The sequence below is a fragment of the Danio aesculapii genome, chromosome 11 (genome assembly GCF_903798145.1).
Source record: "Danio aesculapii chromosome 11, fDanAes4.1, whole genome shotgun sequence".
In the NCBI taxonomy this organism is placed as follows: Eukaryota; Metazoa; Chordata; class Actinopteri; order Cypriniformes; family Danionidae; genus Danio; species Danio aesculapii.
The window spans coordinates 33,991,712-34,009,128 of NC_079445.1; the positions used below are offsets into that span (position 1 = coordinate 33,991,712).

At 35.2% G+C, this 17,417-nt stretch overlaps 1 protein-coding gene across 1 annotated transcript in view; it reads left to right on the top strand.

The window, feature by feature from the left end:
• Nucleotides 1–17,417, top strand: part of thsd7bb (thrombospondin, type I, domain containing 7Bb) — a 111,341-nt gene that overhangs the window by 8,597 nt on the left and 85,327 nt on the right. Inside the window, exon 2 of the mRNA XM_056468854.1 lies at nucleotides 11,453–12,332. Within this exon, the coding sequence (XP_056324829.1) occupies nucleotides 11,453–12,332 (880 nt within the window). The remainder of the gene's footprint in view (nucleotides 1–11,452; nucleotides 12,333–17,417) is intronic.

The window sequence follows — 17,417 nt, forward strand, 5'->3', positions numbered from 1 at the left end:
ATATTGAGTATTGGAATAAAAAATCTTGCTATTAGCTTTTTGGAGAATGTTTCCTTCATCTCAGAGTCAGCCACTAACAACGCTAAGGTCACAGGTTAGATGAAGAATGCATGAGAATGAGAATGCATGTACTGATGAAAATGTATAACCTGCATTGTTTGGACAAGATGAATCTGCCAAATAGATAAAATGTTAAATATAATGAACTCTATATTTTGGACTCTTTAAAGTAACTGTATACAGCATGTGCACATAGGCGTTTCATTGAAATTTGGAAACACACTGTAAAAATGTCTGTAAAGTAGCAGTTTTTTCGTATTTTGTGATTCATGTTATTATTTTTCCATTTATTCATGCTTTTGAATTGCATTATGAGACCTTGATCTTTATTCCAACAACTTGAAACCCTGAAAAGTTGGAAAAAAGTGACTTTAATTAACATTTTTAACAGTTTAAAGTGATAAATTGTCTGGGATGTTGTATATTATACGCTACAAAAACCTTGTAATAAACTTCCAGTACATTTTTCTGTTATTTTACAGACTTATTTTCTCCCTATATATTATTAATTAATTCATTCATTCATTTTCTTTTTAGCGTAGGCTCTTTATTAATCAGGGGTCACTATATTATTTAATATACATTATATTATTTCAAACTACTAAACTGTCTTAAAGTACTAAAATGTCAATAAAAGTCACTTTGTTAAACTGTAGAGCTGAATTTTCAACATCAAAACTCAACAGAGCAGAGATCAAGCTCCCATAATGCAATTCACAACCATAAATAAACTGAAAACACTTGCGAATCACAAAATACAGAAACTCTTAGTTAACAGATCTCAATTACAGTGCAAGGACATTGATATATTCAAACAGTGGAAAAACAAGGTGTTTTATTTGACAGTGACTATTTTATTTGAACAGAAACATGAACGTTTTTTTCAAATCTTAGTATAAATAAATGTATGAGTAATACACAAGGGTGAAGGGTAAGGGGCTGGACGAGTGCTGTTATTTGCTGAATATCGCACGGCTATCAGCCAATCAGATTTAAGAACCAGACAGAACAGATGTATAACCATATATACATTTACAGATATATTTTTGCTGTTAAATGGTAGAGCACAGTCATTGTTGACCTGTATTACTCTGTCAGGACAACTGTCTAAATGTGATCATATCACTTTCACTGTAAAAATAAAAATAAGCAGCTTCACCTTATTATTTACTTAATAGCTCCATTGATTTAATTTGATTGTTTTTTACCATGGACCCTTTTCACAAGACTGTTATGATGCGATTAACAGTCATCATAATCTTAAATCCTAGAAAGATTTTAATATTTAGATTTTTTTTTATTTCTATGCATTTATGAATGTATTACTGTATAACATATATGCGTCAAATTACAAAAAAAAACAAATTATTGCCTATTCGAGGTGTTACTAATGCAGTGTCAATGGGGCTCAGAGTAAATTTGTTGTTATTTTCTCCTCTGGCTGCTGTCATCAGTCTCGATCATGTCCTGATAACACCATTGAGGAGTTTTTATTTTATTATTTCAGCAAATACGGTTGTAAAAAAATTATCTGTTGTACTCTCCGATTCACTGCGCCCTATGTTTACCCAACTGTGACACCTTCCGCTACTGAGAAACCCAGAAATCCATTCACATGTTTAATGGATTATTTTGTTTTTATTTTTGGTCCAAACTTGACTCCAAATTTAAAAATATTACAAAATCGTCTTGATTTATGTTTATTAGTCAGCAAAATATTAAATAAAGGGCTATTTTCAAATCCAGTCAACATTAGTCATTCTGTATATTGACTGGATTTGTAAATAACCCTCATGACTTATTGTATTTCTAAGCAAAAAAAGAAACGAGAGAATATTAATTCAGTTGACATTTTTCTCGTGCCTCCAGCATTGTATTAATGTGCAATGTTGAAAAAATATAATGTACAATTAGGGCTGCATGATATTGGAAAAAAACTGACATTGTGATGTTTCGTTTTTCTGCACTATATATTGCGATATGTATATAATTAATCAAGATAACCTAAATGACATTGTTATGGAAAGAATTCATAATTTTACATTGATTGGGATGATTTTGTGGAGGAGTGCATCTGCATAAAATATAATAAACAAATCACAGTCGTACAATAAAACAGTGCTTTAAAGGGCACCTTTGATGAAAATTATCTTTTGGAAGCTGTTTGGAAAGAACTGTGTGTAGGTATAGTGAGTCCACAGTCATATTGGGGTTATATAAAGCCAATAGGTGTCTTTTTTTTATTTCCTTATGTTAAAATAGGATCCAAATCTCTCCCATTGAGATTAAGGCTCACTCTGACAGGTACGTGGGAACGGTGGATTGGGAGAACTACCATTACATGCACAGGCAACAAAAACAGCTACTTTGTGTTTAGAGCAGAAACTTCCAATATTCTAAAAGCTATAATAAATCATCTGATGGGTGTTTTGAGCTGAAACTTTACAGACACATTCAGGAGACACAAAAGACTTACATTAAATCTTGAAAAAGGGGTAAAATAAGTGCCCTTCAAGGTTTTTCATTGATTCTAACAGTATTGAGATACAGAAACTCAACAATCAAATTTAAAACAACGCTGTATAGTCATTTGCATTTTAGAAGTCAATATCAACCAGTCCTTAATCTGCAGCCGAATCGTGACTGGCCAAAAACAGCTCAATTTCCTTTGCGGAAGTGTCTTTGATAGGCAGAAAAGCTCTGTAATTGCAAGTGTGACCATCAGCAAGTAATTAATCTGTCATGTGCCCCATTGTTTCACTCAGGATGCCTCTAAAACATGTGTGAGTGTCTAACTAGAACATTTCTTCCCACTGTTGAGAAGGATGATGATGCTGTCTGTAGAGATGTCTGGGTCAGGAATTAATATATATACACACAGCTGAAGTCAGAATTATTAGCCCCCCTTTGAACATTTTTTCATTTTTAAATATTTCCCAAATGATATTCAACAGAGCAAGAAATTTTTCACAGTATGTCTGGTAATATCTTTTCTTCTTGAGAAAGTCTTATTTGTTTTATTTCAGGTGGAGTAAAAGCAGTTTTAATTTTTTTTAAAACCATTTCATGGTCAAAATTATTAGCCCCTTTAAGCTATATATTTTTTCCGATTGTCTACAGAACAAACCATCATTATAAAATAACTTGCCTAATTACCCTAACCTGCATAGTTAACCTAATTAACCTAGTTAAGCCTTTAAATGTCACTTAAGCTGTATAGAAGTGTCTTGAAAAATATCTAGTAAAATATGATTTACTGCCATCATGACAAAGATAAAATAAATCAGTTGTTATAAATGAGTTATTAAAACTATTATGTTTAGAAATGTGTTGAAAAAATCTTCTCTCGGTTAAACAGAAATTGGGGAAAAAAATAAACAGGGGGCTAATAATTCAGGGGGGCTTCAACTGTGTGTATTTATATATAATCATTTGCAATCATTTTGTTGTTGAGTCATGTTGTATCAATGCACATGTTCATTAGCAAGATGCAGGAGCCAGTGTCCAATTATACTTACTGTAACTCTGTAATTCAGCCAAGTGGAATGTGGGTTGGTTTAGCATTGCATCTATGAAGTACTCATCTGTTTTGGGAATAATGTCACAAATATGCAACATTTTTAACAATTGTGTAGCGTAGCATATTAGCATCTAGATAACATTCAGTGGCATAAGTAAAAGCATTCAAGTCATAAGTAAGTAATGATTAGTTATTTACTATTCATTAGTGTGAACAGATAGTTACATAAGTATCTATTCATACTATTAAGACTACAGTTAACGACTCACTGTTTCAAAGGACCATTCAGAGCGAGTCTCCAGTTAACGAATAACTGATTCAAATGATCTGTTTCCTTACTAATAAGTCTATGATTCAAATTTGTCATTCACACCGACTCCACAGTTAATGATTTGCTAATTCAAATAATTCATTCAAACAGACTCCACTGTTAACAATTTGCTGATTCAAATGATTCATTCAGAGTGAGTCCACAGTTTATTATGAATCATTCAGAGTGAGTCCACAGTTAAAGATTTGCTGATTCAAATGATTCATTCAGAGCGAGTTCACAATTAACGATTTGCTGATTCAAATGATTCATTCAGAGCAAGTCACCAGTTAACGATTTGCCTTTCAGAGCGAGTCACCAGTTAACGATTTGCTGATTCAAATGATTCATTCAGAGCGAGTCCACAGTTGACGATTTGCTGATTCAAATGATTCATTCAGAGCGTGTCCACAGTTAACAATTTGGTGATTCAAATGATTCATTCAGAGTGAGTCCACAGTTTATGTTGTGTTCAGAGCGAGTCCACTGTTAACGATTTGCTGATTCAAATAATCTTTCAGGGTGAGTCTCCAGTTAACGAGTCACTGATTCACATGATCTGTAATCATACTACTGAGTGTTTAGTTAACGACTCACTGATTCAAATGATCCATAAAGAGCTAGTCTACAGTTATGGTTTGCTGATTCAAATTATTCATTTAGAGCAAGTCTAGTTAACAATTTGCTGATTCAAATTATCTTTTCGGGGTGGCTCGGTGACTAGTGGTTAGCGCTGTTACTTCACAGCAAGAAGGTCACTGGTTCCAGTTCCCACTGGGCCAGTTGGCATTTCTGTGTAGAGTTTGCATGTTGCCCCCTTGTTTGCGTGCGTTTCCACCAGGTTCTCTGGTTTCCCCTATAGTCCAAAGACATGCGCTAAGTGAATTCGATAAACAAAATTGGCTGTAGTGTTTGAGTGCGTTTGTGAATGTGAGAGTGTATAGGTGTTTTTCAGTACTGGGTTGCGGCTGGATAGGCATCTGCTGTCGTGTTGCCAACTATTTTCAATCAAATGGTGCTAAGCTTTGCCCGAATAGTTGTTAAATGTCGCTAGATTACATCAATTTACATATTACTGACGTCATCACGTCCAACCATTTCTGTTTGTTTAACAGCCTATGATTAATAAAGGGGTATTTATATTTGCGCTACACTTTATGTATACATGTCAATTTAACTAAATTCATTGCTGTTTGAATACAGTATATCAGTACAGGTGTGTAGTGAATTTGCAGTAATCTCTCAGACATAATAAACTCAGACAAGTTCCAAAACTGTCACTAAAATCTCTGCGATTGTGAACAAGAAAATAATAAATGTCAAATAAAATTTTTCAATTTAAAACAAAAGATAAGCAGATCAGTTTGACTGTATGGAAATGGAAATACCTCACACTCACGGTGCTAAATCATTTGCCGTCGGTACGCAGAGGGGTGATCTGCTCTCAGGCTGCAGGTAGGAGAGACTGCTGTATGTAGGGCCGCAAGTAAGTGCTCTGAGGAGGGGAAGGGGCTGACGACATTACCTGAAGCCCATGGAGAAGAGTAGGAACGGTACAGTATATGGACACATGAGTCTATAAAACTCCAGTAACACCAAAAAAATTGCTAGATTTGTCACTAGTCACTTTTTTAAAAACTTGTTGCTAAGTGGGCAAGTTGCTAAGTTGGCAACATTGAAATTCTCTGCATATGCTGGAAGTGAAGCAGTTCATTCTGCCCTGGTGACCCCTGATATATAACGGACTAAGCTGAAAAAAAAATGAATGAATGAATGAATGAACGATCTATTCAGAACAAATTCATAGTGAGTAATTAGTTCATTCAAATGATCTAGTCAGAGAAAATCTCCAGTTAACGATTTGCTGATTTAAATGATTAATTCACACCGAGTCTGGCTGATTCAAATGATCCAATCACTGAATCACTGAAGCACTGATTCAAGTGATCCATTCAGAGCCACAATATTCCAAACTGCAAAACTGTTGTCCAGTGTAATGCTCCATCTTTGTTTTCTTTCTACATTTGCTTTAACAATCAGATGACTTTTTATGCTGCAGTTTGCAGTGTTCTGCATGATAAAATGTTATATTGAAACACTAAAGAACTTTCAGCAACTCTTAACTTGATATGTTTTAGGCAGCATTGATTTCTTGAAGTAGACTTCATCTGAGAGTCTGCCAAATAACAACACTAGGGTCATAGGTTAGAGAGCCGGGGAATGCATGATGAAAATGTATAACTTGAACAAGGAGCGTCTGCCAAATGCATAAAACGTTCAATATAATGAGCTCTGTTTTCAGTGCAGGGTGGAATAGCCAATAGTGTTTTCAGCCACTATACTGAGAATTATAGCATGGGAACTACAATATGGAAGGCTTGCTTGTATGTTTTAAAGCTTCTGAAAGTTTGAACAGCAGAAAATAACCCACCTCAGGTGTAGTGGAACCGAGGCTTTTGATTGGTGCTAATGAAATCTTTTCAGCTCTGCAACCTGATGGTTTTTTGCCTGGGGAGAGTCCTCGAGAAATGAAAAACCAATTTCAGTTTTCAGTCAAAATTTGCTTTTTGCAAGTGAATATAAACTGATAACGCGGATTCAACCAGATAAGATATTCTAGTTGGAACTGTCTGTCTGCCATTGTGCTGGTAAAATTGAGTCAAACCGCTCTCGATCTTGCGGACAGTGGCTTTGCTGGCGATGACCTCGTGATGACCTCATCCCGTCTCACAGCTTTAAGTTGGCGTGACACTGTGGGACGGGGTCCTGCTCGTATCTCGATTCTGTTTCTCTCGCCTGCCTGCTGCGTTTCAATGATGACCACATGAGAGATTGGGGGAGATTGAGAATTTGCTCCCCACGAGACATACAAGTCAGGCTGAAAGTTGGAAGGGGATTTTCACAGCTGTCAAAGTGATTGTGGACGTGTGTCCTTTCCAACAAAATGTGCCTTTACCAAAAAAATTGGATGCTTGAAAATCTCTGAATATCGTTGCATTGGATCATGGCCAGAACTGCTATAGAAACAGAGGTAGAAGTTTGTGGAATACTGTAGTTAAGGATTTGACTCGCATGGTTATTTTTGGTAAGGTTCTAAAAAAAAAAAACATGTTTTTTAAATCAAATCTAGTCTTTGAGTGAATTAGTTGATTGCACTTGGAAATTACAAGGATTAGATTGGGAATCAGTATTGGCAGATGGGGTCAAGAGCACAAATGTAATGCAATGCAATTCTTAATGTTTTAATTTTGATTGCAGTCAAATCAATACAACATTTTCATGAGGACATAAGAAAAAATCTATGTATATATATATGTATGTATGTATATATATGTATGTATGTGTATGTATATGTATGTATGTGTATATATATATGTATGTATGTGTATATATATATATATATATATATATATATATATATATATATATATATATATATATATATATGCAGTAGGTAGTGCTGTTGCCTCACAGCAAGAAGGTCACTGGTTTGGTCAGTTGGCGTTTCAGGGAGTTACATGTTCTCCCTGAGTTCGCATGGGTTTCCTCCGGGTGCTCCGGTTTTCCCCACAGTCAAAAAGACATGTGGTACAGGTGAATTGGGTAGGCTAAATTGTCCTTAGTGTATGCGTGTGAATGAGTGTGTATGGATGTTTCCCAGAGATGGGTTGCAGGTGGAAGGACATTCGCTGCGTAAAACATGTGCTGGATAAGTTGGCAGTTCATTCCGCTGTAGCGACCCCAGATTAATAAAGGGACTAAGCGAGTATTTTGAGTAATTTTCATTTATTATTGAGTATTTCATAGATATTATGAGTATTTTGAGTCAAGTCATAATATTGTTTTCAAATAAGCAGTCTTAGTGAGCTCTCAAAAGCTTAAAAAATACAAATAAAACTTTCCAACTTCAAACTTTTAATGCTAGTGTACATACTTTAAGTGACTGAAGTCGAATCAATACATAATTTTCATAAGGACATAAGAAAAAAAATCAATATATATAGATCTTTTTTATAGCACATTTTCAGGAAAAGCTTGTAGATCTACCACTCATCAGGATTAAAAGCTTCACATTTTCCCTCCACACAGATATTAGCTCAAACAGAGAAAAACAGAACCAAAAGCCCTTTTCTCGAGGTGCTTCTCACCCGGCTTCAGTTCAAAGTGATTATTCCCGCATCTCGAGTCTTTAATCAGCATGTCATCCATCAGAATCCTGATTAGCCGGGAGATCTCTATAGGACAGGCCTCTGCACTTAAACTTGTACCTGAACCCCCTGCCTCAGAGTAAATTGATATTTGACTGCGGAGGATGAGCTCACGAGCAGTAATTAACTCGCTGTGAAGACCGACAGCCTCTTTACATGTGTGTTGGGCTCTGACTGGAGGCTTTTGCATGAACTCATGTTCATAGAAGAAATTATGTCAGCCCATATGGCTCTGTTTCTCTGTCCCATCATGCATTAGGCGGCATTTGGGAAATGGTAGGTCTCTTGAGTGACCTCAGCGGTGACATTTGACATTCCCTGAGGAATGATAGCAGTGATGTCAGACTTACAGTGACTGCTTGAAACATCTGTGCATTTCTGTCTTTGTGTCTTTTTATGTCCCTAATTCTTAGCTTTTTATTCAGTCGTCTTATTTTTAACAAGTAAGTTTTTATCTCAGGTTGCTGTTTTGCTGAGTTTAAATATTTACTTTTTTTTTGGTGCTTTATTTATAAGTGTAGAGTGTATAAAATGCAGCTTTAATTTTATTTAGTTGAATCAAACTAACTTTTCTGGTCTTCTCAACTCAGTCAAGCTGACTAATACTATAAAGTTAAACCTAAAAAAATGTCCCTTAAATCTAAATTACTCTATTAAAATATGTTAAAGTAGCACAATAAGCATTTTTTGTCATATAATATTTTATTGTTATATACAGGGATTAAATTGTACTATCAAATTTTAAAGTCCCCAAGAAATCACTACTAACCATATGATTTTGTTAGCTCACATTGCTAGTTTAGTGGTAAACAGTTCATCTGTGCATGTCATTAAGAAAAAAATAGGTTTGCCTGTCAAATCTGTAATTGAAATCTGGAAATGCACTTCCTGTTTGTTTTCAGTTAATTTATCAGATTGTCAGGTTGTCATAACTCTTCTAAAACCTCTTTCCCGATCTTTCAAAAATAAATGCCTACTTTACTGCATCCATTCAGCCCACAGTAAATAAACCGAGCCATGCCCACTGTTGTCTCATTTAATATTCCTTTTCTCTAGAAATTGTCACATTATATAATAACAGAATAACAATCGCAGATTCCGGTTCACAGGGACTTAGTTTTAAGTTTTAGTTTTACCTTAGCAGCCCTTAGTGCTTTGGTACCAAAGCTTAATACAATGACTGATCATTCCACCAGATCTGTAACAAATGGATGTTTGCATTTACCAGCTTTTAAAAACTGTAATGGACAGAGATATTTCTCTTATGTATTCACAAAAGCCTGGAATGAGAACAATACCAACACTGAGACTTTTTTTAAAAATCCCATGCTCGTCATGTGATGGTCAACTATCACTGTAGGCACTGAGATAGCAGTCTGTTTCTCTTAATTTTGTATGTTTGGTGATTGTTTGTACTGTTCTCATGTGTTGATGGACGAAATGATAAGGGTGTCTGTATGTTTTTATGTTCTGCAGAGCAGGAACCTGCTGAAAAAGTCAGGGACGTTTATCTTTTTATATCTTTCTGTTGAAAAATATAAATAAATAAATAAATAAATAAATAAATAAATAAATAAATCTGTTTATTTATGTATTTGTCTATGTACTGTCTATGTGTTTGTGTACATGTATGTAAATATAAATACATTTGATTTTATTTGAGATGGAAAAAAAATGAACAATTATTAGAAATTGTAATTATTTCCCAAATATTTCAGATTTAATTTATATATATATATATATATATATATATATATATATATATATATATATATATATATATATATATATATATATATATATATATATATATATATATATATATATATATATAATACATATATATAATACATATACATGCATACATAACTTATAAAATTAAGTTTGAACATGATTAACACTTAACACTGTTAAGTTACAATGACCTAAAAACATATACTGTCAGGACTAATTGATCATATCGTTTTTTACCGTGTAGTTAGTTCTAAATTGCACTTTAAGCTAAATACTTTAGTAGTTTGTGAAATGACTAGTAAATTATGATGCACTGTCATCATAGCTAAGTCAAAATAAATCAGTTATTAAATACATGTTTTTTACGCAGTGGATGCCCTTTAAGCCTCAACCAATCACTTGGAACAATCCATACACACTCATTCACACACATGCACTAATTTAGCTTACCCAATTCACCTGTACCGCATGTCTTTGGACTTGTGGGGGAAACCCAAGTGAACACGGGGAGAACATGCAAACTCCACACAGAAATGCCAACTGACCCAGTCGAGGCTTGAACCAGCGACCTTCTTGCTATGAGGTGATCGTGCTACCCACTGCGCCACTGTGACGCTCCCTTGCGTAAAGTATTATAATATTAATATATTACATTTAAAATGTGTTAAAAACATTAAACAACACTTTAAAAAATATCTAAAAAATAACAAATATTTCACAGGAGAGCTAAAATATGTGGCCTTTAGGTGTATATCGAAAGCAAGATGGAAAGTAGATTTGCAATTGTCTGCTCTCTAATTTTACATTCTTATCAGGTGATATTTAAAGATGACAGATTTCGTCAGTGTACTTTATCTCAGCTCCTTTTTTTTGACAGCGCAGTTGTAAAATGATTAAACCTGATTATCTGAATGTGCAGTTGAAGTCAGAATTATTAGCCCTTCCGAATTATTCATTCATTCATTTAATACATTCATTCATTTTCTTTTTGGCTTAGTCCCTTTATTAATCAGGGGTCACCACAGCGGAATGAACCATCAACTTATTTAGCATATGTTTTAGGCAGCGGATGCCCTTCCAGCTGCAACCCATCACTTGGAAACACACATACACTCTCATTCGCCCTTGTTTTTTTCCCAAATTCTGTATAATGGAAAGAAGATTTTATCAGCACATTTCTAAATATAATAGTTTTAAACATAACTCATTTCTAATGTCTGATTTCTTTCATCTTTGCCATAATGAAAGCACATATTTTACTCCATATTTTTCAGTATTCAGCTTAAAATGCAATTTAAAGGCTTAACTAGGTTAATTGGGGTAAATTAGGGTAATTAGGAAAGTCATTGTATAACAGTGGTCTGTTCTGTAGACAATCGGGAAAAAATATTGCTTAAGAGAGCATAATATTGACCTTAAAATGGTTTTAAAAAATTAAAAACTGCTTTTATTCTAGCCGAAATAAAACAAAAAAGACTTTCTCCAGGAGAAAAAACATTATAGGAAATACTGTGAAAATTCCTTGCTCTTTTATACATCATTTGGGAAATATGTGAAAACATAAATTCACATGGAGGGCGAATACTTTAACTTTTGCCTTAAAGATTCAGTGCTTATAAGAGTTCAACACCTCACATCTCTCTCTGTCTCTGTGTGTGTTTCCCTCAGGTGTATGGGGTGTGTGTGTGGCCAGTGACTGTGGTTCGCTCGGCCTCCAGACTCGCTCAGTGTGGTGTGTCCATGCTGAAGGCTGGAGCACACATCAGTCTAACTGCTTTCCATCCGATCGCCCTGCGCATCAGAGAGTGTGTGTGAAGATGTGCGAGTGGCAAAAGGATCTGTTTGAGTGGCGCTTGTCTCCATGGGGCCCCTGCACTCCGAGTCCTCTCCTCCCAGCCAATCGATGCGTAACCGCTCAACGTGGAGTGCAGAGCCGAAATATGCAGTGTGTGAAGCGTAATAACAACTCCTCTGTGAGCCTACATGTGTGTGAAGCGTTTTCTTCAGCTCCAGAAGGAGAACAGGCCTGTCTGTTACCCTGTCCGATGGATTGTGTCGTCTCTGCTTTCACCCATTGGTCCACTTGCAGCCGCACGTGTGGGTCGGCTCTTCAACAGCGCACACGGGATGTACTGGCCACACCCCTGTATGGAGGAATGGACTGTCCCAGTTTGACTCAGACACGCCCCTGTAAACATGAGCAAGGCCACCCCGCCCTCTGTCCTTCTGACCAACAGGAATACAGCTACAGTTTGTGGGCAGGGCCTTGGAGCCCTTGCAGAACTAAAGGGGTGGCACCTGTTGGAAAAACAACAGTGGATTTTAATTTAGGGAAAAGTACAGTTAGGACTTCCTATACAATAAAGCGGCACACTGAAGGTTTTCATCGTCAAAACCATTACGATGAAAAAGGCCACAAAGTGTCCTGGGAGATCATCATTGGGTATCAGACGAGGCAGCTGCGCTGTTTGAGGAGCGACGGGAAGAACGCCATGCTGAGGTGGGCAGTTATTCTGTCAATGAATGAGTTGATAGTCCTTTATAAGGTTGTTATCTGTTCACTAAAGACATTAAAATCAGTCATTTTTGTTTTATTTTATGAATTATTATTATTATTTTACCATGTATATTTATACAACAGTTCTGTCTGGTTCTGGATTCTGGTTGGCTGGAAGCCCTGAGATATTAAAGTAATATCAGCACTCGTACAGCCTCCTCACCCTTGCGTATTACTCTGCCCACACGAGTGGCAAGCAGAGGACTACAGTTTGACAAATATTGCAGCTGTTGGGCAACATAATGTACTTTTGAGGCTTTTTTAGGTGAGAATATAGTTGTTCAGAATGCAACTATGCAGTTTATTTAGAGGGATAGAGTCTTTTTTAAATATTCAGCATGTTGGAGACCAGCCTGTCATACTGAGCAGAGCAAAGACGGTTGACGTTCCGCCACAAGATGGCGACAGAGACTGCATGTCAAGTCTTTAGGGGAGAAAAACAGCATTTTTTTCTGCGTACGTTTCAGACTACAAATAGCACCTCAACTTAAATTACCCGGCAGGCAATCCCAAATTTACATATCTCATAGTTTGCTTTGGCAATGTTGTCGTCATCAACTTTATAAAAAACTCCAGACCGCAGACATACTCATGCTTTCCTCTTCCAGTTACTTCAGTGTTCTACTTTGCCCGCATTTAAACCATAGCGTCTCTGCAACAAAGTGATGTCACGTCACACGCGTTGCTGTTTCTTTGTGAAGTCAAGAAAGAGGTGTAACTTTGTGCCAACGCATAACTACAGTGTATGCGATGTGTTAAAAATAATGGGAAGATAAACCGTTGAAGTTCGAACTATTAGTTTTAATAGTTTTAATAATTTAATATAAATATAAATAAATAACTTTAAATCAGAATGTATGTATGTATGTATGTATGTTTGTATGTGTATAAACAGAACCCATAGCTACATTCTTGAATGAGCCTTAGACTTAAAATATTGATTCAAGTTAAATTATTACACATGAAAAAAGACTGTGAAGTGGAAGAACAGACATGAAACTAACACAGCTAAACTGTATGCAGTAACTGGCCAACTAATGGGCTTACCATTTCACAGAACACCAGCCCACAGATTGCTGCAATTAATAAGAATAAAAAGAGTTGAGAAACAAAAGCTTTTGAAGAACTGTTGAAGATGTAGCCAGAACGGACTGCGGCCAAACAGAGTTGCAATGAATACTCATTACTGATCAGACCATTAATAAATAATACAGCACTATTAGCACACAGTTATGCAACAATGTTATGCAATAAATGTATTTTTTTAATGCCTCCTAACAGTGAGGACATTAGAGTCTGCTTTATGAATCACTGCTATCCTCTTAGCGCAGATTGATAGCCTTGTGCCATATGATGCTGTTTACATTAGAGAACATGATGTTATTTATATGCAGTACTGGTTACATTGTCAAATAACAGAATCTAAATTTTACCTTCTGTTGTGGGTCATACGGAAAAGATAGCCTTTTCTTTTTTCTGCTCCGGGAAGATCCCAAGCCTGCTGGTTTTTATTCATTTTTTATTAGATTTTAATGGAAATAGCGCTTGTTGCACCTAGAAAACTACAATAATAAGCTCCAGAGAGAGCAGCGTGAACATAAAAAATGAAGAAACCGTTCTGAAAATAACCAAACACACCATAGAACAGCTAAAATCTAGTGAGACGATGAGTTATGCTTTTTGATTCGCTTCAGATATTTTCAAGCTCTTTGTATTTATAATTCATGTAACTATAGTTCATAACATCCGCTGAGAGCCATAAGAATTGGATCTATAGACAAAATATCTGGTGGAAAAAGAAACAAGATGATGAACTGACTACAAAATATTTGATGTGAAATATGTTTCATGCTATCAGCATCAAACGCTTATGATAGCATGTAAAGATTTAATGAAAAGTGTGAGTCTAAATATAAATATCCCACTGGAATTTAATTTTTATTGTCAAGTGAAATGTTACGTGTTTCACATTTGCACATTCTTATTACTGTATGTTGTCTTAGTAAAGATGTACTGATCTACTAGTCTTTTTCTGGGATTAAAAACATGTCTCCTCCTAAAGCTTTCAAGCTACAACCACCAAATGTGGCAGAGAAATTCAGGCTGTTATTGATATTTAATTAAATCTAACTTTTTAACAGACAATCAAATCTAAGAAAAAACAACAGATTTTAATAAAGGGTGTAAAAACTTTCGAGCATTAAATCGTATACCTTTATCTCTGTCTAGCTATATGTAATTACAAAAACTAGCCTAGAATATGCTAACATCTTGGTTAATCACTGTAGTTACATGGTAAACGTTAACAATGAGTTAAATGCTACCAAACAAGCTAATAATGTGTTCAAACATGTAAAGTTTAAAGACATGTTTGTAATATGTTTTAGCAATGTTGTAACCATGCTAGAAACGTGCTAACAATGTTATCTACATGCTACCAACAGTATACACTAACAATATGCTAGCTGTGGAAGAAACATGAAAATACTATGTCAGGTCACAATTTCAAAGCTATCCCTACTGAAAAAAAAAAAAACAGCTTAAACCAGCCTAAGCTAAAACCAGTTAAAACCAGCTTGACCAGCCTGATTTTAAGCTGGACATAGCTGGTTTTGGCTGGGCTCTCACCTGGCTAAGCTGATCAAGCTGGTTTTAGCTGGTCATTTCCCAGCCTGACCAGTTAAGACCAGGCTGGAAATGGCTAGAAACCAGCCTCTAAGTGGCTAAAACCCCTCTAAAACCAGGCTGGTCAAACAGCTAAAACCAGCCAACCAGCCTAGGCTGGTTTTTTCAGTAAGGATGCTAACAACATGTTTTTTTTTTCATGTTAACTGTTACTAACAAATTGCTAATTCATGCTAATGAAGTGTGAACTGTGCTAGAAACATGGTAGCTCTAAAGTAGCAAAAAGTAAAATCATAATAGCAAAATGTTAATTTGATAACAATATGGTAACCTTGTACAAGCTATCAACGCAATCTTCCTAACAAGCTAATTCAGTTATTAAAACATGTACTGTAAATGTAACAAACATGTTATTACATGTTCGTAACATGTTATGAGAAAACTAAAAATTAGAACTGTAGAAAAACTGTGCTAAAACTAAAAATATGCTGAAATATTGCTGTCATTTTTTTCAGTTTCAGGCTAGACTCTCTCAAGCCAACATCATAGATTGTGTCTTAAACTTCGACTTTCTAACTTGTATCTTTTCAATCATTTTTTTAAACCTTAGCACAGTTTTTTGTTTGTTTGTTTTTTTGTTTTTGTATGTTGATGGTCATTAAATCGACTAATATTTATCAAATGCCAATTCAGTGGATAAAGGAGCATGCTTTACAATCAGCATTTTTCAAGCAGCCTTTTGTTGTCTATGCTGTGCTGCAAACATTAAGATTGTTACCAACAATACAATGCTAATGCCAGTCTTTATTCGAACCGCTTGTTTATGCACGGTATAATGAATTAACATAATTTTTTTTGTCTGCAGATTACAAGATTTCCCTGGCGGTTTGCAAACTTTTTTTTGCATTTGTATTAAGCCAGACTAAACTTCTGAATAAATTGAACACCCACAGACCACCCCATCCCTCTCTCTCCCAGGATTTCATAGTTTGCTTTAGCTAGTTTTGTATGCCAATATATTCAGTGAGAATCAGCAGCAACGCTAAAGCCTTGGAGAGTTCAAGAGACAGCTTGAAAAATGTTCTGTTTATGTTGCTACCTTTTTTTGTTATGGTAGCCAGAGGCTAAATGCATGCCAACAGCTTCAGTGTTAGCAGATGAAAACTTCTATTTGTTGGCAAAAAAAATAATGAAATACTTTGAACTAACCAAACTGTTTTTATAATTGTAATCTGTTGACCATATTCCATATAATATATAATAACATATATGTATGTATGTATGTATGTATGTATGTATGTATGTATGTATGTATGTATGTATGTATGTATGCATGCATGCATGTGTGTGTGTGTATATGCATGTATGTGTTTGTGTATATGTACTGTATGTGTATGTGAACTGTATGTATGTATGGATGTATGTATATGTACTGTATTTATGTATATGTTCTCTATGTATGTATGTTATTTATATGAATGTGTCCAAAAACATGGCACTTAAACTGCAACTTTTTTATATTACATTTGGAAGAAATTACATCTATCTATCTATCTATCTATCTATCTATCTATCTATCTATCTATCTATCTATCTATCTATCTATCTATCTATCTATCTATCTATCTATCTATCTATCTATCTATCGTGGGGAAAATAAGTATTCAACACCACCATTTTTCTTAGAAAACATATTTCTAAAGATGCTGTTGACTTAAAATTTTCTCATAATGCTGATAACAACCAAAGAAATCCATATATGCAAAGAAAACAAATCTAATTAGTTTATAAATTAAGTTGTGTAATAAAATGAAATGATGTAAGAAAAAAGTATTGAACACATGAAGAAAGGGAGGTGTAGAAGGCAGTGAAAGCCCAGACAGCAGCTGAAGTCTCCCAGTAGTTCTTCAGCAATCCTCTGCTCTTCATCATTGTAATTGAATATTAGCTGCTTCAGTCCAACATCTTCGCTATCAGGATGATGAAGATAAAACCAGGGCGGACATTTCAGCAAGACAATGATCCAAAACACGGCCAAGGTAAGGTAACTCTCAAATGCTTTCAGAGAAAGAAAATCAAGCTGTAGAATGGCCCAGCCAATCACCTGACTTGAATCCAATAGAAATTACAAAATAAAGATCAAATTTGATACACCAGACCCACAGAACCATCAAGAAGTGTTGAAGTCTGTGAAAAACGTACACCTGAGCAATTCATGTGACTTCATTCTTTATTTGAGAGGCGTCTTTAAGCTGCCATCACCAAAGAAAAGCCTTTTATATGAAGTATTAAATACAGTAGTTCAGTTATTTCTCTTTTTGTCATTTCATTGTTATTAAACATGACACATTTGTTCTTTTTTGTTTGTTTGTTTGTTTTGTTTTATTTTAATGTGTGTATTGT